The following is a 19,723-nucleotide window of genomic DNA, read 5'->3' as shown; positions in this document are numbered from 1 at the left end:
AATTAAAAGTTCCATTCTTTCAGCCCAGAAATACCCTCCATTTCAAGATTTAGTTAACATGTAGAAGAAATTGTTTTGCAAACGTAAGACCAAAACCAGAATGTTTCAATGTTATCAGTGATACATTGTGTCTATTAAAATTGGCGTATTCATTATTGTTTTCTGAGATTTGATGTTCTCCTCCTGTTTCAAAATGGAAAATTGAAATGGTAACAAACACTGACTTTTTGTTGTCTGTCCCCGAACAAAGCCTTATGCACCTCAGTATTGTAAAAGCCGGGGCCAAGAGCAACTGACGGGCCCCATGCACCCCGGGAGGATGTTAAATCATTACTCTGCGTCACTGCGGAAGTTGAATGGTCAGTTACTGTCAGTGACACCAGGGTCTGAAAGGAGCATCTACAAGTGACCAGCCATTGTCAGGAAAGCTGTCAGACAGGCAGGAAAAAACAGTGTTTTATGTTAGATTCTAGGCTTATGTAGAGGCTAGTAAATTCAGGGGAGCCAAGGCACGAGCTCGTGTGTTGACCCTGCTGTTTCACTCTTGGCACATTTTCTAGCAGAGCTTGGGCCTCTGCCAGGTGAGATGTGTCATGTCCCGTGGCCTCAGGGCATTGCACAAACTGGGGCTGGTTCGGTTTAATAGTGTAGACAGTCTAGGATGCCAAAGAGAGTATGACAGGATGTTTTTTCTCTAAAATTTCAGACATCTTGAAGGAGGAGAAAAGTGCTGCCTAACTATTTAACTTTCCCAGCTGTGACTGTGTAATAGAGATTAAAGAGGAAATTGTCCATATGTAAAACAAATAGACGTTTTCTTATTAATACGAATATAAATTCTGTGCCCTGAGTTGAAATTGAGAAGATTTCCAAAGAGGATAGACAAAATCTGTCTCACAGAGTTACATTTAATTTGGTATTGACAGCTGACTTGGGTATTTGGCTCCCTTCACTGACCTTGCCGAATAAACTGCAAAAGTTGGGGTTAGTTGTTGTGCGATTTCTGCCACTCACATTAGGGTCATGGGTTTATTTTACATTAGCGCCTTTTGGTCACAGCTGAGGAAAAACTGATGTAAGCCAGTGACCTAGAAATGAAGAGCTCTGTATCTTCTGCTGTGCTCTGGGCTGCTGTAAGGTACATGGATTTTCAATTTGGGCCAAGCACTGCTGTGTAGAAGCCTAATCTAAGGTTGAAAAATTAGATTGCTTAAAGCCCTGGGATAGCAATAAAAACATTTCCTGGTCAGGCACAGAAGCTCTCTTCACTGTCCTGCTCCATGGTCTGTGAACGGGCTAGTAATCAGCCAGCACATGCTTCCTTGCAATGGGCTTCCTAATGCCTTTTCTCCTCCCTTTATGGTCCCGCAGCACAGACCCGTGGAGCTGGGTGAGTTCTCCCAGGCTCTTGCTGCTGGAACACAGGGACACAACCACGAATAGGGTATTCAGAGGGAACTGTGGACAGATCGGCTTGGGGACATAGGCTGGTGTGTCTCTGAACCATCCCAGTGGGGCTATTCAGACATGCTGGACTACGCAGTTGCTGAAAAACCGTTCCAGTCTAGTACAGTCTATAGTGCTGAAATATGAGGAGAAGCAAACAATTTTGTGCCTAAGAGGCCCGCACAGCTACTGGTGTGCTGGACTTAGAGGGCATGATAATAAATGGAGTAATGAGCAGATTGTTTCCATCTGTAAAGTGCTATTGCATGCGGGAAATCATCTTGCTTACCATCATGCAGGTAACCTGCAATTCTAGATGATAACCGTTAAAGTTATTGATAGTCTATAATCATTGAATCATTATTTTTACTTCAATATGCTTCTCCTGCTGGGAGATGTGAAAAATTTAGAAAATACTGACGTGTTCTGACCCACTTAGAACAAGGAGACCAGTCAGTGGGTAATTTCCTTTGTATTCCCAGCTGAAGGCTTCTTTTTTACTTTTCCCTTTGGTATGACTTTTTTAGAAGTGTCATGGTGTTGTTTTGGTTTTACTCTGAGCAGAAAGGCAAGCTAGGAGGCTTTCTTGATAAAAATAAATACAATTATTTTGTCTCTCTTCATGCCTTGGACAACTTTGCTGTCAAATTTGTCCTTTTTCTCAAATTTATAGGGAGCCTGACGGAAACCACTTAGTGAGTGGTCTGTTCTCAAGCATTACCAAACTGTCATTCCTATGAAATAGTAAAACTGTGTAGGAATAAATAATTAATTCAGAAATTTGTGAAGAAATCTTTTAAGAGCAGAAGCCTGTAAAACAGGCTTCCCTTTACTTTCTTAACACAGTCATTTCTTTCTGCTGAATTGTATCTGTATGGTATTGTAGCTGTGTTGTAGATGTACAGTATGCTGGAGTATTGTCTGAGATGGAGAGAAAAGCTTTTATTTTGTTATAAAATACCTTTGCTATCACTGTAAACACATCACCCTGATTGCCTAGACACCATTTTCAGCTCTGAAGAGTTTAGTCCAGTCCACATAGGCCTGACTACACCCTTGGTTCTACCAATTAAGCAGTTAAAAATCCTAGAAATAAAGAAAGAATTGGATTATATAGAAATTCCTTCCTCAGTCATGCCTTAAGTGCATGCTTTTTAGTCCAGACAAAGTTCTGGTTATGAAAATTGCATTATAATTAAGAGTAGGTCAGAATGTCACTGACCTTTTCTGCTAAATGGTTTGAACAAAAGAGGAGAGGTAGAAAATAGCTGCTTCTCATTTGCACTGTAGTTCAAATGGAATTAAATGTTTCTTTAAACCCTTCTTTAAAGAATAGAAACTTCAAGCCACTTTTCTCTATCTGAATTTCAGTATTAGATCCAAGAAATGCAGAAACATCAGCTGATGGAGATATTTGCTGGTGGGCCAGTTTAAATAGAATCATAGAGTCATAGAATAGTTTGGGCTGGAAGGGACCTTTAAAGGTCATCTAGTCCAACCCCCCTGCAGTGAGCAGGGACATCTTTAGCTGGATCAGGTTGCCCAGAGCCTCGTCCAATCTGACCTTGAATGTTTCCAGGGATGGGGCTTCTCTCACCTCTCTGGACAACCTGTTCCAGTGTTTCAGCACCTTCATCGTGAAAAATTTCTTCCTTATATCTAGTCTGAATCTACGCTCCTTTAGTTTAAAACAATTACTCCTTGTCCTATCGCAACAGGCCCTGTTGGAAAGACTGCCCACATCTTTCTTATAGGCTCCCTTTAAGTACTGGAAGACCACAACGAGGTCTTCCCCAGAGCCTTCTCTTCTCCAGGCTGAACAACCCCAACTCTCTCAGCCTGTCCTCATAGGAGAGGTGCTTTAGCCCCCTGATCATTTTTGTGGCACTCCTCCAGATTTGCTCCAGCAGATCCATGCCTTTCTTGTACTGAGGACTTCAGATCTGAACACAGTACTCCACGTGGGGTCACACCAGAGTAGAGTAGAGGGAGAGGATCACCTCCCTCGACCTGCTGGCCACTCTTTTTTTGATGCAGCCCAGGATATGGTTGGCCTACTGGGCTGCGAGTGCATATTGCTGGCTCGTGTCCAGATTTTTGTCCACTGGTATCTCCAAGTCCTTCTCAGCAGGGCTGTTCTCAGCCCCTTCATCCCCCAGCCTGTACTGATACTAGGGATTGCTCTGACCCAGGTGCAGGACCTTGCACTTGGCCTTGTTGAACCTCATGAGGTTCACACAGGCCCCCTTCTCAGGCTTGTCCAGGTCCCTCTGAATGGCATCCTGTCCATCAAGTGTGTCAGCAGCACCACTCAGCTTGGTGTCATCTGCAAACTTGCTGAGGGTGCACCGATGAAGATATTAAACAGCACTCGTCCCAGTATGGACCCCTGAGGTTCACCACTTGTCACCGATCTCCATCTGGATGTTGAGCCATTGACCAATACCCTCTGGCTGCGACCATCCAACCAACTACTCACCCACCAAACAGTCCACCCATCAAATCCATGTCTCACCGATTTAGAGAGAAGGATGTTGTGGGGGACAGTGTCAAATGCTTAGACATGCTCATGCCTGTCCCTGTTCAAAGCAGGTTTTTAAGTCTGTGGTTTACTTTGAGCATAAGCCTCATTTGTTGACTGTCTTAGGCATTTGTTGAAGAGTTGGCTAGAATAGGAATGCTTTTCCTAAATGCAGATTAACACTCAGTTATAAATAACTACACCGCCAGACCATGTACATGAGCAACAACCTATATTCATTACAATAGTCACTAAAATGTGAAAGTTGATGCACCTTCATTGTCATATTCGGTCATTTAGGACAAGATCAACAACAGATTTCAGCACCTTTTTTAGTTTCATTCTACTCTTTCCAAACCAGTGGCAATACATGTGATCACACCATAAGAATGTTTAGCTTGGTGCCAGTTGCACCATTGCTGACTGGCTTATCAGCTGCATGCATTGAACTGCCTAGGTCTTCTAGATCAGCAAGACAACATACTCAACAATGTTTAGACACCTAGAGTTGCTTCATTAAATGGCAAAACAACCAAGTGGTGCCACCAATAACAGGTGAAGCATCAAGAAACAATAAATTGAAGGTTGGTGACATGGAGGAGGACAAAAATATACATTATCAAAGTATAAATCAAATCTGTGACAAAAGGCAGCTGCTGCTGTCTGCTTTTACATTTTTATCTCTTTCACTCTTAACTTCAACTGAGTGCTGGGCTGAAATGGAGATTGCAGCCCAGATCTCATAACATATCATATAAATTAGGGCTGCCCTAGTGGCTTGTCATTTTACTACTATATTGTAGGAGGGCTGTGCACTCCCTGGGGACAGAAAAGCAAGGTAAGACCCCATTAATTTAGTCTTCTCTCGGCCCTGGCATCAAACAGCAGCATTCACAAAGCTGAATATCTTCATGCTTATGCGTAAAAGGGCTTTAAAGAGAATGTAAATAGAAATGATTGTAAATTACATTCACTCATTTTCAAGCATACAGTGAAAACCAGGACCACAACGTTGTTCTATAGTGACTAATGTTTTACCCTATAAAATAATCAAGTTTGATAAGAGCTTCCCATATTTCATTTGTATTTTATTCACTGGCACTACTTGGGATTTGCAGAGATGAGAAAATAGCTCCTGCAGTGCCATATGGAGATACATAACAAGGTGGTACAAAGTGCACACAAGGTATGTGGGTCCCTTAAACTCCCACCACTCCCATACTCCTGCAGTAAGACATCCAGCAGAGCCAAAATGGGGAGGGTTCAAAGTCCTCTCTTTTCTGCTGTCCTTTCCTGATGTTTTAATAGCTGCAGCAAGGTCAGCTTTTCCTGGTTTCTTTCTTTCCTGCTGATTCTCTGTCCTGTTAAAGTATAACAGGTGCATGGGTGTTCTCTGACCCCAAATCTACTCTAACACAGCTGAAAAGAAAGCTGAAAGCAGAGGGGAGGCTGCTTTTATTTCTAACAAAATTAAATCTGGCTGTGTTTCTCTAACAGCAGAGTGCTTTTCTAGTTAGTCTCTGATGCAGAGCAGTAGACAAATTCTACCATGCTACAGTGGTGCAGGGCTGTACCAGCTCCCCTGTTACCACTGAAATGGTTTATTTCAGTTGTACCCTAGTGTAAGTGAAGATGGATTTTGTCCCTTTTGAGTTTAATGGCTGAAAAAAAAGGTCATATGTGAGTTCTAGCCACACCAACACAGATGCACCCATACATACCTGGTTGCTCCCTAATAGGTTAATGATATTGAGTGACCTGGAGAAATATCAACATTACATGTTAAAGATTGTTGTCTTGTGAGGTAAGAATGATTAGACAAATGATAGGAGGCTTTCCTAAAAATCCCTAAGAGGGCAGTATTTTGAGGAATTTCCATTTGCCAATTTAAAGGTAAGAATTCAAGGAGAAAAACGGTAGTTGAGCGCTTGTAGTCATCCTCAGTGCCTGCCTATCTGCCAAGACTGCCACAGGTTCTCTAAGATTCCCATCTATGGTCACATCTTTGTCACAGCAATTGCTTGTTTAGAAGTGGACTCTATCCGCCTAAATACAGTGTGCTTTTGATCATATATACGTTCAAAGCTCTGATGTGCCTGTTTCTATTTGGCAGTGTAATTAAATGCATGCTTAACTCTAAGCATGCACTTCAGTCCCATTGACTAGGGTCCAACTGATTGAAGTCCCATTGATTTAGGAATCACCTGAAAGTTCAGCGTATGCTTTGCTCTGCTGACAGAGGGTGAACTTAAGAAGGTACTTATACACCTCGCTGGTGGAAGTCTAAATGGTGGGCTCCTGCAGCAGGCAGATTAACACAGTTCAGGGAGAAATTGCTCTTATGAATAACAGTGTGCAGAATGCTTATTGCCACAAAGATGTAGATCTCCCACATTGCTTTTGAAGCACTTTGCCCTGGATAGACTGCTACATGTGCCCCTGCAACGTGACGTGCTCAATTATGGTTTTGTGTTCCATTTACCAACGTTAGCCTTGCTGCTTCCCCGCATGCTCCAATACCTGTTGAGTACAACACATACACACACAGGGCAAGCTTTGAAATCAGTGCTGTGGCACCAGCAGTGTACATGCCTGTCATGTTCATGCCTGATGTAAGATCTGCATGAATTCCACTTCTGTGCTTAAAACCAGGTGCCATTTTTTTTCAGAGTTTTGTCTCCTTTAGAAATGAGAATCTGGAACTATCACCTGAAACAATCTTTGCACCTCCTGTTTACAAATGTCTCTGTTCATATATTTCCATTTATTGCTGAAAGAGTAAGCGGAGAGGAAGCAGAGCACCAGGCTGCTCAGTGTGCAATTTTTTATTTCTCTTTCAAGTCAGTTAGTGTGTTCTTCCCTCCACCTCCTGCCCACTTCTCCAAGATCTTTGAATTCGAAGGCTACCCAAGTTTCTCTGCTTATTTTCATGCTGTCAAATATCGACTGAGCTGCCAAAAACATACTCTTTCAACCCTTGAGATTTCCTCCACTTGTGACTTGTGCTGAAAGAGCAAATGGAGGCCCTACAGGGAATAACTTGGCTGTTTAAAGCTACTGGAAGCTGAAGCAGGTGTGTGGGTTTTCCTCTGTAAGCTGTCTTCATGAGATGAGAGAATAATTAGTCATGCTCAGAACAAATAGGTATATTGTCAGTCCACTACGAATACTTTAAGGATTTGTCACTCAATTCAAGGAAAACGACTCTGTTAGTTTATCTTTTTTTTTTTTTTTCCCATGATTTTTCTTTTAAAGAAAATATCAGTGTGGGAGGAAAAACTCCAAACAGTAGAATGAAAAATAAAAGGCAACTGCTAAAATAAATCTTATCTCTATGCTGAACATAACACATCTTGTTCCTATGTCTGCTGTAACCACGTTAACTCCTCAGTAGCTGTGTTTGTCACTAAACTCTTCCTTTTTTTTCTTGCACAAATCATGCCACATCAAAACAAGACAAATGCTACATGAAGTACATCTTGCTGATAAGAGACACATTATTTTCCATGGCCTGGAAGAAAACAATGGTGACATTTTAATGCTAGAATCTGAAAAGTCTCTTGTTCTACCCATTCATTATAGTGTCAGCCCAAGTAACATCAGTATGAATGTTGCAATTCTAACCATCTTAAAGAATGGCCATTCTGAAATACAGCTTTATGAAAAAAGCTAATAAAATGCAATTACTTTCCTCCTTTGATTCAGAATCGTAAGAGTCCATTTCAGAAATCACATTTTTATTGCCTTGCACAATACTCAAATCTGGGGATTTAGTTTATTGTTTTAATTCTCTACAGCTGGATGTAACTACCTGTTATATATGTTCACTAGAGCAGTATAGGTCAGTACATAAAAATAAAAGTTACAGTGCAGTATGTAAGGTGGATTACTCTTTTAAACAGGATGGTGAAATATGATCATCCTTTTCACTCCCCATTGGTTTCTGGTAGGAGTTAACTCTGTATGGAGCTTTTCAGTGTGAGTGTCCATTAAGCTGCCGTGTGAGGGAGGTATGCACAATATCTAAGCCTCAGGGAGGCACACATTAGGTCAGATACTTGGGGTCGGTCCTGTGCCAAGGGCAAATTTCATGCCGACTACACAATGCACAGTAAAGATGTTCTCCTGCATTTGTTTCACAGATGGGCTGCTCTGTAAAAGTAGTTGCAGCTGCTAGTACATATCTCGAGACACTGGAGATCAAGCAAGACTGCAAATCTGTGGCCCATGTGGCACATTGCTGTTTGGAAGTGTGTTGGCAGAAGAGGGCCAGATAGGCACCAGTGCAGCATCCCCGAGCCAGTGGTAAGGGGAACCACTGTCTTCCTAGTGCATGTGTAGAAATCATTCCCTGAGATCCTTGCCTATGATCAGAGGGGAAAATCTCCCCTTTATCGCTAACTCCAATATACACATTCAAAGCCTACCAGCAGTCTGCTCAGAGGGGAATAATTCAAGGAACAGAGTACAACCTATGAAATTCCCTAAAATATTTTATTTTCTTTCAGAATGAGCTCGTACTCAGCTTCTTCCTGAATTGGGGCAAAAACAGCTTGGCGGAAGATTCATCTTCTGTGACCTTAGGTATGTGGACTACCAATATTTTTTGTTTTCTAAGAAGGACTTCTTTAATAATATTAAATATAATAAAGCAAAGTTGAGTTTAGAGCATTTAGGTGCCTTTTTTTGAAGATATAAAAATATCAACAAGTAATTCCTGATTTCTCAAGGTCTCTGAAAATATATTAGTAATGTGACCTGTAGTTTCCTTTCACTTTGACATATTCTCCTCAGCCTTGCTTCATCTCTTTTTGAATAAACATACCTATATGCAAAGTAAAAGTTTATTTACACAAACTGAGGCAAGTTTCTTGGTTTACATAACAATATCTTTAGAGAAGAATTTGGAGGAAAGTGTCTGAATCATGACAAAGCACAATGTGTGTTTGGACGAGCGAAGAAAATTAGCGATGGCTTCTAAAGTCATTTCACAATGAGTGGTGCAGGTAAATAACAGAACATTATGTTAATGCCTAGGCATACATTATTAATGATAGTGGTAATTCACTTGTTACAAAATGAGATTCCGCACTGTTCCCTTAGCCTATCTAAATACTTAACCCATTTCCCTCTTCTGTCCAGCACCTAATTTAATCTAATCTCTGGCATTACAGCATTAAGAGCCAAAGCGTAAACCATAAAATGTAAACTGTGAATGTTTATTGTTTTCTACTGCACTAGTTCTGCACCGAAAATTATCTCCCATAGTCAGTTTTTAGGTAAAATAAAAATCTCATAAAGAAGCCTGCAGCTGCACTCTGCACCACAACAATTCAGCTGGTTATGTGCTCTGAGTGATAGGATAGTTTCCAAGATTGTTAGTTATCCACATTTCAGAAAGGAGTGCAAGTATCTCTGTGTATTTAGTTTGCATGTCCATTAAGTTAATTTAATCTCTCTGCAGACAGGGGCTTCATTATCTCTTTTGCTGGCACCGTTTTTTTTAATCCATCAGAACAAAATAAATCTCATTCCAGCTTCTCAGCCTTTGGAAGATTCCCCCTGTGTAGAGTTTATTTCATTAGGGCATGCCATTATCATATTAAATCCATTATGACTATTGGAAATTACTAATGGTTTCTCTAACTTCTACAAAGGAATGAGGAGATAATGCAAAGATGTCCTAGGTGTTAGGAATATACAAGGCTAAATCTTGCCACAGAAAGTCCAAATCAGAGTTCAAATGTCATGGGCTGCCTCTCTCTCTGTAGACTCTTTAACAAAAGATGTGAGAGTGAGCTGAGGCATAAGGGAGTTAAAATCCCACGTCTTTAGAAGGATTTTGACATTTCACTAATATTTAGGTGCCTAATTATTACAGAGAATCTGGGTGTAAAAATCTTATGCAAAAGCATGAACTGAGTCTGTAATAAAGTTGAGAAATAAATTACAGCCTCATAAATCCTACAGTGTTGTCCTGAACCAATATAGTCTGAAGGGTAAGCCCTTTATTTTTGTTTCAATGACTTCAAAATCAGAGAAGAGAATAAAGAAGCAAGTAAGAATGTGTTTAGTGGGTATTTGATGAAAGCTATGTGACAGGTAACCCAATCTACTGGTTCACTATACAGTTAGTGGAGCTGAAGGTCACAACCTGGTCAGGAGGAGTTTAATGTGTCTCTGGCCTCAAGCAGTATGGTTACAGAGGGATTTTTTTTTTTTTTTCCTGCTCAGGAACTCTGCCTTTTAAAGTTTGGACACTTCAGTTCTAGACTCAGGGAAAAACTTTATTTAACATAGGAGGAAAAAAAAAACAAAAAAAAACCAAAAAAACCCCCCCCCAAAAAAAAACCAAACCAAAACAAACCAAAACAAACCCAAAGAAACCCACTTCCCTTTGGCCTAGAAAATTCATCACTAGCATTTATTGATAAAATACCAGTAGCACACAAGGTCCAAATCAGGACCTAATGAGTTTAGACTCTGTAAAACCAAAGAACAAGAATGGTGGTCTGAGCTTCTCTGGGTATGGCAACATTTCTGGTCAGCGAGAAAGGGAATGCACTTGGTTGACAGTTGATTGCAGTGAATTGTGGAAGCAGCTGAACTTAGCTGTAAATGAGCAGGCTCAGCTATCAGAGGAAGACCAGCCATGCACGTGTTAGTTATCCACCTGAAAAATTGTTTTCATAAATGTTAGTCTATGATTTGCCCCTCGATGTTGGAATTAGGCTGCTGCCATACCCCAGCTAGCTCACTTAGATCTTTGCTGCATGGCATTCTGCACCCTATTATCATTCGTCCTATGAGAAGACACAAGTCCAGCTAAGGCAGGAGGTGGCTGATCGTGCCAAGCTGCCAGGTAGCAAACAGGGAGCTGCTGGGAAGGCACAGTGGACCTGGAGGGTCCACATTGTTTGCTGAGGGTGCCCTGAAACACCTTTGATTTGAAAGTAAGCCCTGTAGTAATGCTGTAGTCAGTCTGGGGCAGGAATTAAGTTCACTGTGCCTGCTGGAGAGAGACAATTTCCATGAAAAGAATGCATTCTTCCCCCACAGCTTTCATTGCTTTATGAGCTTATAAGGGCCTTAATTTGGGGCTGTTTTAAAGAGTAACTCAAGTTTAATATGGGCTGTAGCTTTCCACGAATCTGGTGATTTCTCGCTCAGCTTTTACACAAGCAAATCATCTGTCTCTTAGTTAGGATCAACATAAAATAAAATGAATGTCTAATAGAAGCAGGTTATGAATTTTGATCAAGACAGCATATTTCTCTTACACTGCTTTAATTTATAAATGTTGTAGGTAATTACACTTACTAAAGTAAAATAAAAATTAAAATTTATGAATTTGTACTGTGCTCATAGCAATGAAGAGATTAAAAATCAGTGCTAAATTTACTTTGACGTGAATACTGATTCAGTACTCCCAGTGGGGTGAATTCTGAATTATACTGAATATTGTCAGCATTTCATTATACCAAGCTCACTACGAGGGAGTGAGAGCTGATATCAGGAATGATTTCACAGACAGCCTTTTATAAAGGCCCTTTAAAAAAAAGGAGGAATGAAAATCTATCAAAAACATTTTTATATCAGTCTTGTTTATTTTTCTTCTCTTGAGTTTATATCTCCTGAAAATATTAATAATTCAGACTGTTTTGCCAAAGTTAGAAAATCGTGAAGTCTTTGCTATCGGATGTAACAATGCATAACCCAGGTTCAGTTCTGGCATGTTTCATTGGGGCACTGTGCGTTTCAGTGGGCTTCTGTCCATTTTGTGCAGTAGAGAAACTGGCTCTGTGTCCTTCTAAAGGAAGATCCAAACTTTCCAAAGAGACCACTGTATGGTATGCCTCTCCATGCAGAATTGCAGTCCTCATGAACCATCCCTGAGGAAAGTGGGCCATTTTGCTCATGTTACATAGGATTTCAGTCTGCTGCAGTTGCTCATTCTCGATGTAAAGCTTTTGCCACAAGTTGCATTCCTACTTTACTTGCATTTAGGCTGTTCTGCTGGCCATAAGCACCTCTTGCTGGCTTGTGGGACAAAACCAGTGAGATAGTTAATGTATTTACAGCTGACTATCTAAAGTCGGGTACATTAGAGGCTCATAAACCCAAGCTGTAGCTAAAGCGGGTGGGTGGTTGGCTTGGGGAGTTCAACCCTGGCCCTGGAAAACCAAACAGGTTCCAGTACCCCTTGGTGCCAGATGTCAAAACAAGCTGTCACCAAGAAGAAAGGCCTAAGACAAATCCAAGGCTCCAGAAAAGAGAATACTTAACTCCCTACTGGTAGTTCTGTGACACTTAATCAGTACTTTCACGTTGCTTTGCAGTCCACATGTGAAATGAAATGTATTATTAAATTACAGTTTCCCTATTGATTTTGTCAGTCTTTTGTGTAGCATCTTCCTCACTGTTTATGTTTCTAATGCATTGTGCAAAGCATAATGCAGAGCTTGTTTCAAAATGATGCTAACGAAAACATTGCACAAATGATAGGATATAGAACTGTTAGTTCTCCAACATGCTAGAAAAGACCATCTAGACAAAGAACTGCATACTTGACTACTATGAAGATCATTTCACTTTCGGTAGAAATTTGAACACTAATTGCCTTAATTTTGTCATTCAAAAAGAAGAAAGGATCCACAGTTTTCCAGTGTTTATATTCCTTGATAAAAGAGATTATAAACTGGCACAGTGTTTGAATTTTTCTGCAGTAGGAATTGGTGGCTGACTTCCACTGCGGAGTGCTGGGACACAGAGGCACAAGTCATATAGAAAAACGCTACGAGCGCTCCAGGGTCCTCGTTTGGTATTTGACAGCTTTTGCATTGACACCAGTGAGCGAAGAACAAGTCCCTGGGAGGGAAATCTTGCTTCAGCTGAAGTCGGTGGAACTTTGTCCTGTATCTACAACAGACCAGCATTTGGTCTTTGCCTACAATGGAGTGCAAGTAGAGCATGACAGTTCCTAAATATGTAGCACCTGAGCTCAAGTCCATCTGCCCAAGCTGGATAGACTGGAAGTAATTACTGTATGTGTATTTTTTAGTCATTTGAAGCTAAAATCACCTAGACTTCAAAGAGACTATGATTTAGCACTGAATGTGGGAAAACCTAAAATATAACAGCTGAATGTAGCTAAAAGTAGCTGTCTTTTATTATGAAATATAAGTGACAGAAGTTTCTTCCATGTTTATCAGATTCCCTGCACTCTTATTATTTTTATTTACCTTCTTTTAATTTTTTTTTATTTTTTCCATTAGTGCTTAATAGCAAGAGCAAATATTTTAGTAAAAGCCATGCCCATAGTGTCTGTTTCAGACTTCATTTTGCATACTCAGATAGAAATTCATTTTCCCCTCCCATGTTTTTCATATTTTCAGCTTGGTTAGAAACTTATTTACATTTGTTTTTTTATAAATGAAAATGCTGACTCCCACAGAGAAATTTCTCCACTTGATATAAGCACTCACACTATAAAACTTAAGTAATGCAGAAAAAAGCCCTGATAGAGCTGGTAGGAGAGAAAAGGCACAGTGTTCAGCTGAATTCTAGTGATGTAATTTAGCCTCTGAAATCTGTTGCTTTTGCTGAACTGCTCAGGATGACCCACTGCAATTCACTGAATTAACAGAGCCCCACAAGTGAATTGTGCCTTTATGTTAAAACACCGCTTCCCTTGTGTTACACTGTCTTTAATGCTCTAGGATTGTACCTTCCCTGTTGCAACTTAAAGGAAAAAGGTCCCACGACTTAAAAAAATACAGTAAAATGGCTTTGCATAGTTGGAAGGACAGGGTGTGTGGTGTTTCATCCCCTGTCCCTCCCTGTCCTTATTTGCATACAACAAGAAATGAAATAAGGTATGGTCTGGCTAAGTGATTTGTCGAAGTTCATAAAGGAGAATAACAAATGAAGAACTGCGCTTCGGTCTTCTAAGTTTCAGCTTAGTGATTTCTTCATAAGTCTTCAATTCTTCAAGAGTCTGTTTTAGGCCCTTCTCTAATTAGGATGTGATTAAAAATGTATTTCTGTAGTCTCTAAAGGGAAGAAATTGGAGATGGATTCATATTCTAAAATTCCAGCCCAAACATCAGAAACTGAGAAGTGTTGATATCCAGGCTGCCTGCAAAAATGATATTATAGCAGTTGTATGTACACACTGTGTTATTTTTAATTCATTTGAATTCCTTTCCTTAGGATAAATGACAATTGCGCTATCTCTCTGGCTGTCAATAGTACATGACACCATGGTAATTCTATCTGCTTAGCAGTTATTTTAGCCTCTGTTCACTCCAGAGATTACACATTTGGTTTCTTCAGAAAAATACAGCCAACGTGGCTTATTCATTATAACTTCCCCTCTGCTGCCTCCTCTGCTGAACGACAGAGTAAAGGCTGAGAAGAGGGAGTTTGATTTCTTACTCTTACAGCCCTGGCTGTAAAAGCTCTGGCGCGCATGTGGAAAAGAGAGAGCAAGAGCGCGGCAGAGAGTGCACAGGTGGCTGCTGAGGCTGAAAGGAAGACGTGGGAATCCTGCCTGCTATTGAGGATGAACAGTCCTCACACTCTCTAAAAAGCCACTTGTTGCTAGTGCATAACCCTTGCGTGTGATGTAGTTCTTTCATTCTCACCACCCTTTCTCATTCCTTCCACTTCTTAAAAGATACATTTCTATTTGAGGAATGAATTACGACTATATTGTTTTGTCTCATGTCATTATGTCACCCTGCGGTGGTTTAAGGCTGGTGGGTCAGTGGCAGATCCCGACGTGCGTGCAGCGGAGCAGGACTTTTCTGTCTGAGGTCTCAAGGTCAGCTATTTCTTTAACAGGGAGGCGGGCAGCACAGAGCCCAGCTCATCAGAGATCAGTATTTTGTCATAAGGTTAGCAGGATTGAGTTCTTATTTTCCCAAGTATAGTAAATATCTAATACTGGTTGTAATACAGCTTTGGTCTAATTAAATGAAGCCCTGTTTGCATAAGTAAAACCAGGTTAGTTCACACAGGCAGTGTCTGGACTGTCTTAGATGATGATCACGTGGGGAGAACGCCAGGTCTCAGACCAAGTGGTGCAAAATGGCTCATGTCCACCCTGCTCAGGCATAACGCTGCAAAATAAGAAGGTCAGATGGATATCAAGGAGAGGTTATTGTGTTTACCGTCACCTGGCATACTGTGGTAAAAGCCATCTGTATTTTCTCCGCTGTCTCTGTGGGGCAGGTAAGCCACAAGCCACATTAGTTACCCAGTTTCAAGGACATACCTTTTTGGCAGTGAAGACAGCTGGCTCAGTGCCTCCAGCAGAAAGGAGGAACAGGATATGCTTAGTCATTTCTTCCATATTATGAGACTGATTCTTCTTGCTTAGAAACTGAAAAATTTTTTTTTTTTTCAGTGGGAACAGAATCAAACTCTGTAAATGCATCTTAGTAGAAAAATCTATGAAAGCAGTGGGTTGCATGAAAACCAGCCTGGAAGAGCGAAAATAAAGAATGAGGAAGGGAGAATTTATATATGATAGATATAGATGTTGTTTCTGTAACAGTTGTTTTGGAACTGTTCTGGAAAATTGCTCTTTTTTTCTTTTCTTTTTTCTTTCTGCTGGGAACTGGGAAAAAAAAAAATCCAATGTTTTAACCAGACAGAAGAACTGTAACAGTAGTGACTAGTGTCATCAATGACTGCCAGAAAAATACCCCCCATTATTTGTTACTCAAGCATAAATTTCCCACTGAAATTCAGATTGATGACAATTAGAAAACAAAAACTCTCACTGTCAGTGTACAGGCAGGAAAGAAAATGAGCACTGCGTGTCAGACCACTTTCTTCCATCACACTGCTTATCTGTGCTTTCTAATTTTGCCCCTGATTTAAGCACACAATAGGTTCTTTTTATGTATTAGTTCATGTGTACTGCAATATTTTACAGCTGTACTTCTGCTGAGTTGTTAGCTAAAAAATCAAAATTTCTGGCCTTTTTTAGGTCCTCAGTCAACTGATCGTAAGGCTGGAGTACAATTAGTCATATCCTACGAGAGCACCCGTCTGACAATAATGTTGAAACACATGAGGAACATTGTGAGTATCTTTATCATAATCTATAACTCGTAAGTCCTTGCATTTGCAGAGTACTGTGAAAACATTAATCCTTAAACACACTTTCTGGGATAACTAATTTTAGCTCAAAATAATGATGATGCTGTTCTGTCATCATTTAACACTTGCTTTCTTCCTTTGAGCTCGCTCAATAAGGCTACAAGTATGGGACAGATACAGAAACTGGGTTTCTGTAATGGCTGGTAATGACCTTTTCCCGACCATATAGAAAACCAATTTTGGTGACTGTTTTGGCCCTTTCAGATGACACATTTTTATACTAGCCAGACATAAGGCATCATGCAGCAGCATGTCTTTTTGTAGGATGTCAGCCTGGCATTATTGATTGATTAACCGTACATCTCTCTTGAGTCCAGGATGACTGGTCTATGAACAGGGAAGAGCTCGGCAGAGGGAGTAGTGGTGTATTTTAAGAAACAATGTCATTTGATGGGGTGATGCTCAGCTTTGCAACATGCTCTCTATCACGAGGCTAAGTGGTAAATGCTGTGCGTTGCTGGGGACAGACTATGAGAGGGGGAAGCTGGCAGTGTTCCCGCAGCACAAGACAGGTGAAATTGGCTGACGAGGATATCTGGAGAGATCTAGCTGGTGCCCAGTGCGATCTCTCGGCCAAAGTAGCGTGTCTGCTGTTTCATAATGAGCTTGGCCACCTAGACGTGCTCTTGAATTCTCAATTGCTCACATTTCAAGTGATGGCTGTGGCAAAGAGATCCTTCACTACCTTTTTTTAGCTAGGAGATTAAAGCATTTATTAACTGTTGCGAGTTCTCATTGCATGCGCTGATGCTGCCTCCATCCCAAACTGGATCGCAATCGCTATCCCTAAATGGGACCAAACTGGGAAGCTCTGGCTTCTGATTTGCAATTCAAGCGTGTTCATTTTGGTCTATAACATCCCACAAGTCCCTGTCCTGAGAGACTTGTCTTTTGTTTCCTGTGTGCCACCTTGACAGGTGAAATCAGCCTCCACTGACAGGTCCAATTTATATGAACTTTACCTTCAGGGTACAGTACAAGACTCTTTTTCTTTTCTCTGTTGGGCTTTTTAAAGCTGAGTGACTTTGATAAACTTCTGGTAAGGTCCTAGTTGGTGGGAGGGGTATATTTAAGTGATTTCTGTGCTGGTGATGCCACTGTGAGTTCAGGCAGGTGATATGGAGTTGCACACAAACAGAGCTACAGATGTTGGAAACAGTCTTTCTCCTTGTTTCCATCATTTTTAGCGTACAGGCTCCTAACAGTGTTCTTTGACTTAGAAAGTTCCAGCCATTTAATTAAATGAAAGTAAATTACAGCATAGATAGCCGTGTACAGCAAAAATAAAATGCAAGGTTCAGTTCACTTCCTTATGGAAAGGGATAATACAACTTTAAGTTATTGCCTTGCTTTTGAAAGTAGGTGACTTAAATTCATTTTTGTGAGTTTGCAGAGAAGTTGTAGGAGTCCAATTCAGTGAGATTAGCAATGATTCATGACTTGAAAATAAGGTCATTGTTTTAGCAGCCTAACTTAGGCAATCATGTTTTTAAATCCTGGGCTTCCAATTCCTTCCTTCCATCATCCATTCATTCATCGTCATCTGATCAGAAAAATGAAATAGTAGAGTTTTGGGGTACTGTGATACTGGACTGTCTTCAGACTAGTAACCTGTAACAGAAAAGTTCTTTGTCCCATTAATAATCTTCTCAGCTTTCCAGTCACATAGATCAATCTCTCTGACTTGCTCTCTTTTCTTTTTCCTTTCATTTGCCTTTTTTTTTTTGTCTTTTTTTTTTTTTTTTTTTTTCCGGTTGAGCTGAACAGGGATTTTAAAAGCGTGCCAAGATCATATCTTATTCAAGACATGTTAAAGCTATTTCAGGTATATTCAGACTTTTGCAGAGTCTCACTAATTACATTTTAGTGACTCATCTGTGCGGTGGTTATTTGCTATCTTGTTTTATTTCATAATTTATAGTAAATAATTTTTGTGCTGCTCTTCCACGTTTAATTTATCTCTTTATAGAGATTTTATGGGGTGAAAATAATTGTAGTGGGCCAAATTAATCCCAAATGTAGCTTCAGAGAACTGACAGGAATTGTGGTAGAGACTTTTGGTCCATGTAAATAAATTTTATTTATGATTTGTATGGGTTTAATTCTAGCGGTTTTAATAGGAGATCTAGATCCTGTGCAAATCCTATATTAATATACAATGTGCAAGAAAATCGCTAAGGAAATGGTGTTTATAGCCATTGTCAAGTGTCACTTAGGTTTTTTAAAGGGCGAAGTCAAAATAGTGCAATGCTGTAGCAGTGCAGGTTTTTTTTCATGAAGCTAACCCCCTTCATGTGGGATGTCACAGACAAAAAGAGCTATAGCAGTTGAGAGAGCATTGGTCTGGTGCATACATGTGGGTGCATGCGTGTGGGTGCTTGCATGGACTCCACAGTGCAGGAACTTTTGATCTGGTGTATCCACATGTGCCAAATTTACTACAGACGTACAAGTCAGTTATCCCTAGATCTGCTTCAGAATGTCCTTTCCCTTTTTCTTTCATCAACATTTCAGTCATGTGTTACGAAAGTCAATCCTGCTTGAAGAAAATTCTATCAAAAATGCTTCAAAGACCAACAATGGAGAACAGCCTTATAGATTTTGTGTCTGGAAAGGACTGTTAATCTAATCTAACCTCATGTAAAGCACAAGCTATATTTTTTCACTGAAAAAACGCTTGCATCTAGACCAGCAATGCAGATAGGGAAACTGAACAGAGAGGTGTAAGACTGGTTGCAAATGTTTGTCTGCAGTTTAAGACTGTGAGTGCGCAAGGAAGACAAGTTCTGTTAAATAGCTCTTTAGAAGATACTAACAATGCTTCAGTCTCAAGATTTTCCTCAGCAATTTATAGTTTTATTTGAACCCTGAGATTCTGTTAGTCAGGTGACTCCCATCAGACCCACTGCTTCCTCTTATGGTTTGAATGACATCACTATGACTGCTAGGGAAAAAAAACCCAACACCTTTAAATCCAATTTTCAAACATACAAAAGCCATGATGCTAATAAAATGTAATTTTCCAAACGTATATTACATAATTGTAAGTCAGCCTCTTGGGGCATCACTTGCTTCACCCAAACACAGACAGTGCAACACTGGGAACTTTATACGTAGGGAGTGCATGCAATATTACCTTAATACAGTGAAGCTAAGCTAGAAGGAAACCTTTGTGTAGGGATGAAAATCGGAGAGGTTATATAGAGAGACAGTCTGCCTCTGGAGTCATGGAGGATGTGTCAGCTGGAGGTGTTGAGACAGGGCAGGCTTCTTCTACAAACACAATAGCACAGTACCTGGCAAAGTGCACTAAGTGGTCCTAAGAAGAAGATACAGGAGCTGCAGGGGAGGTTTGTTTTGGCATGTGAAAAGACTTGTTAGCTAAAAACAGAAACAGTTCGGTTGTGGCAGCACAATACCCAGAAATCAGCAGCAGGCAGGGACAGGGGCACAGGGGGAACGTTAGGAAGAAAGCCTGAGTCTACCTTAAAAATGTAGGCTTCTAGATCTACGTAGAAGCTGTGGAGGCGGTTTTACTAAAATTGAAAGACACGTAGGTTTTGAACTTGAAATGCTCAAGTCCAG

At 40.4% G+C, this 19,723-nt stretch overlaps 1 protein-coding gene across 1 annotated transcript in view; it reads left to right on the top strand.

The window, feature by feature from the left end:
* The window catches only part of PIK3C2G (phosphatidylinositol-4-phosphate 3-kinase catalytic subunit type 2 gamma), a 205,741-nt gene that overhangs the window by 168,199 nt on the left and 17,819 nt on the right, over nucleotides 1-19,723 (top strand). The window contains exons 29-30 of the mRNA XM_086466907.1: nucleotides 8,476-8,551; nucleotides 15,966-16,060. Of these exons, the coding sequence (XP_086323033.1) occupies nucleotides 8,476-8,551; nucleotides 15,966-16,060 (171 nt within the window). The remainder of the gene's footprint in view (nucleotides 1-8,475; nucleotides 8,552-15,965; nucleotides 16,061-19,723) is intronic.

The sequence above is a fragment of the Leptosomus discolor genome, chromosome 1 (genome assembly GCF_034619465.1).
Source record: "Leptosomus discolor isolate bLepDis1 chromosome 1, bLepDis1.hap2, whole genome shotgun sequence".
In the NCBI taxonomy this organism is placed as follows: Eukaryota; Metazoa; Chordata; class Aves; order Leptosomiformes; family Leptosomidae; genus Leptosomus; species Leptosomus discolor.
Note: the sequence above shows the minus strand (reverse complement) of the source record. Positions and strands in the feature narration are given on the sequence as shown.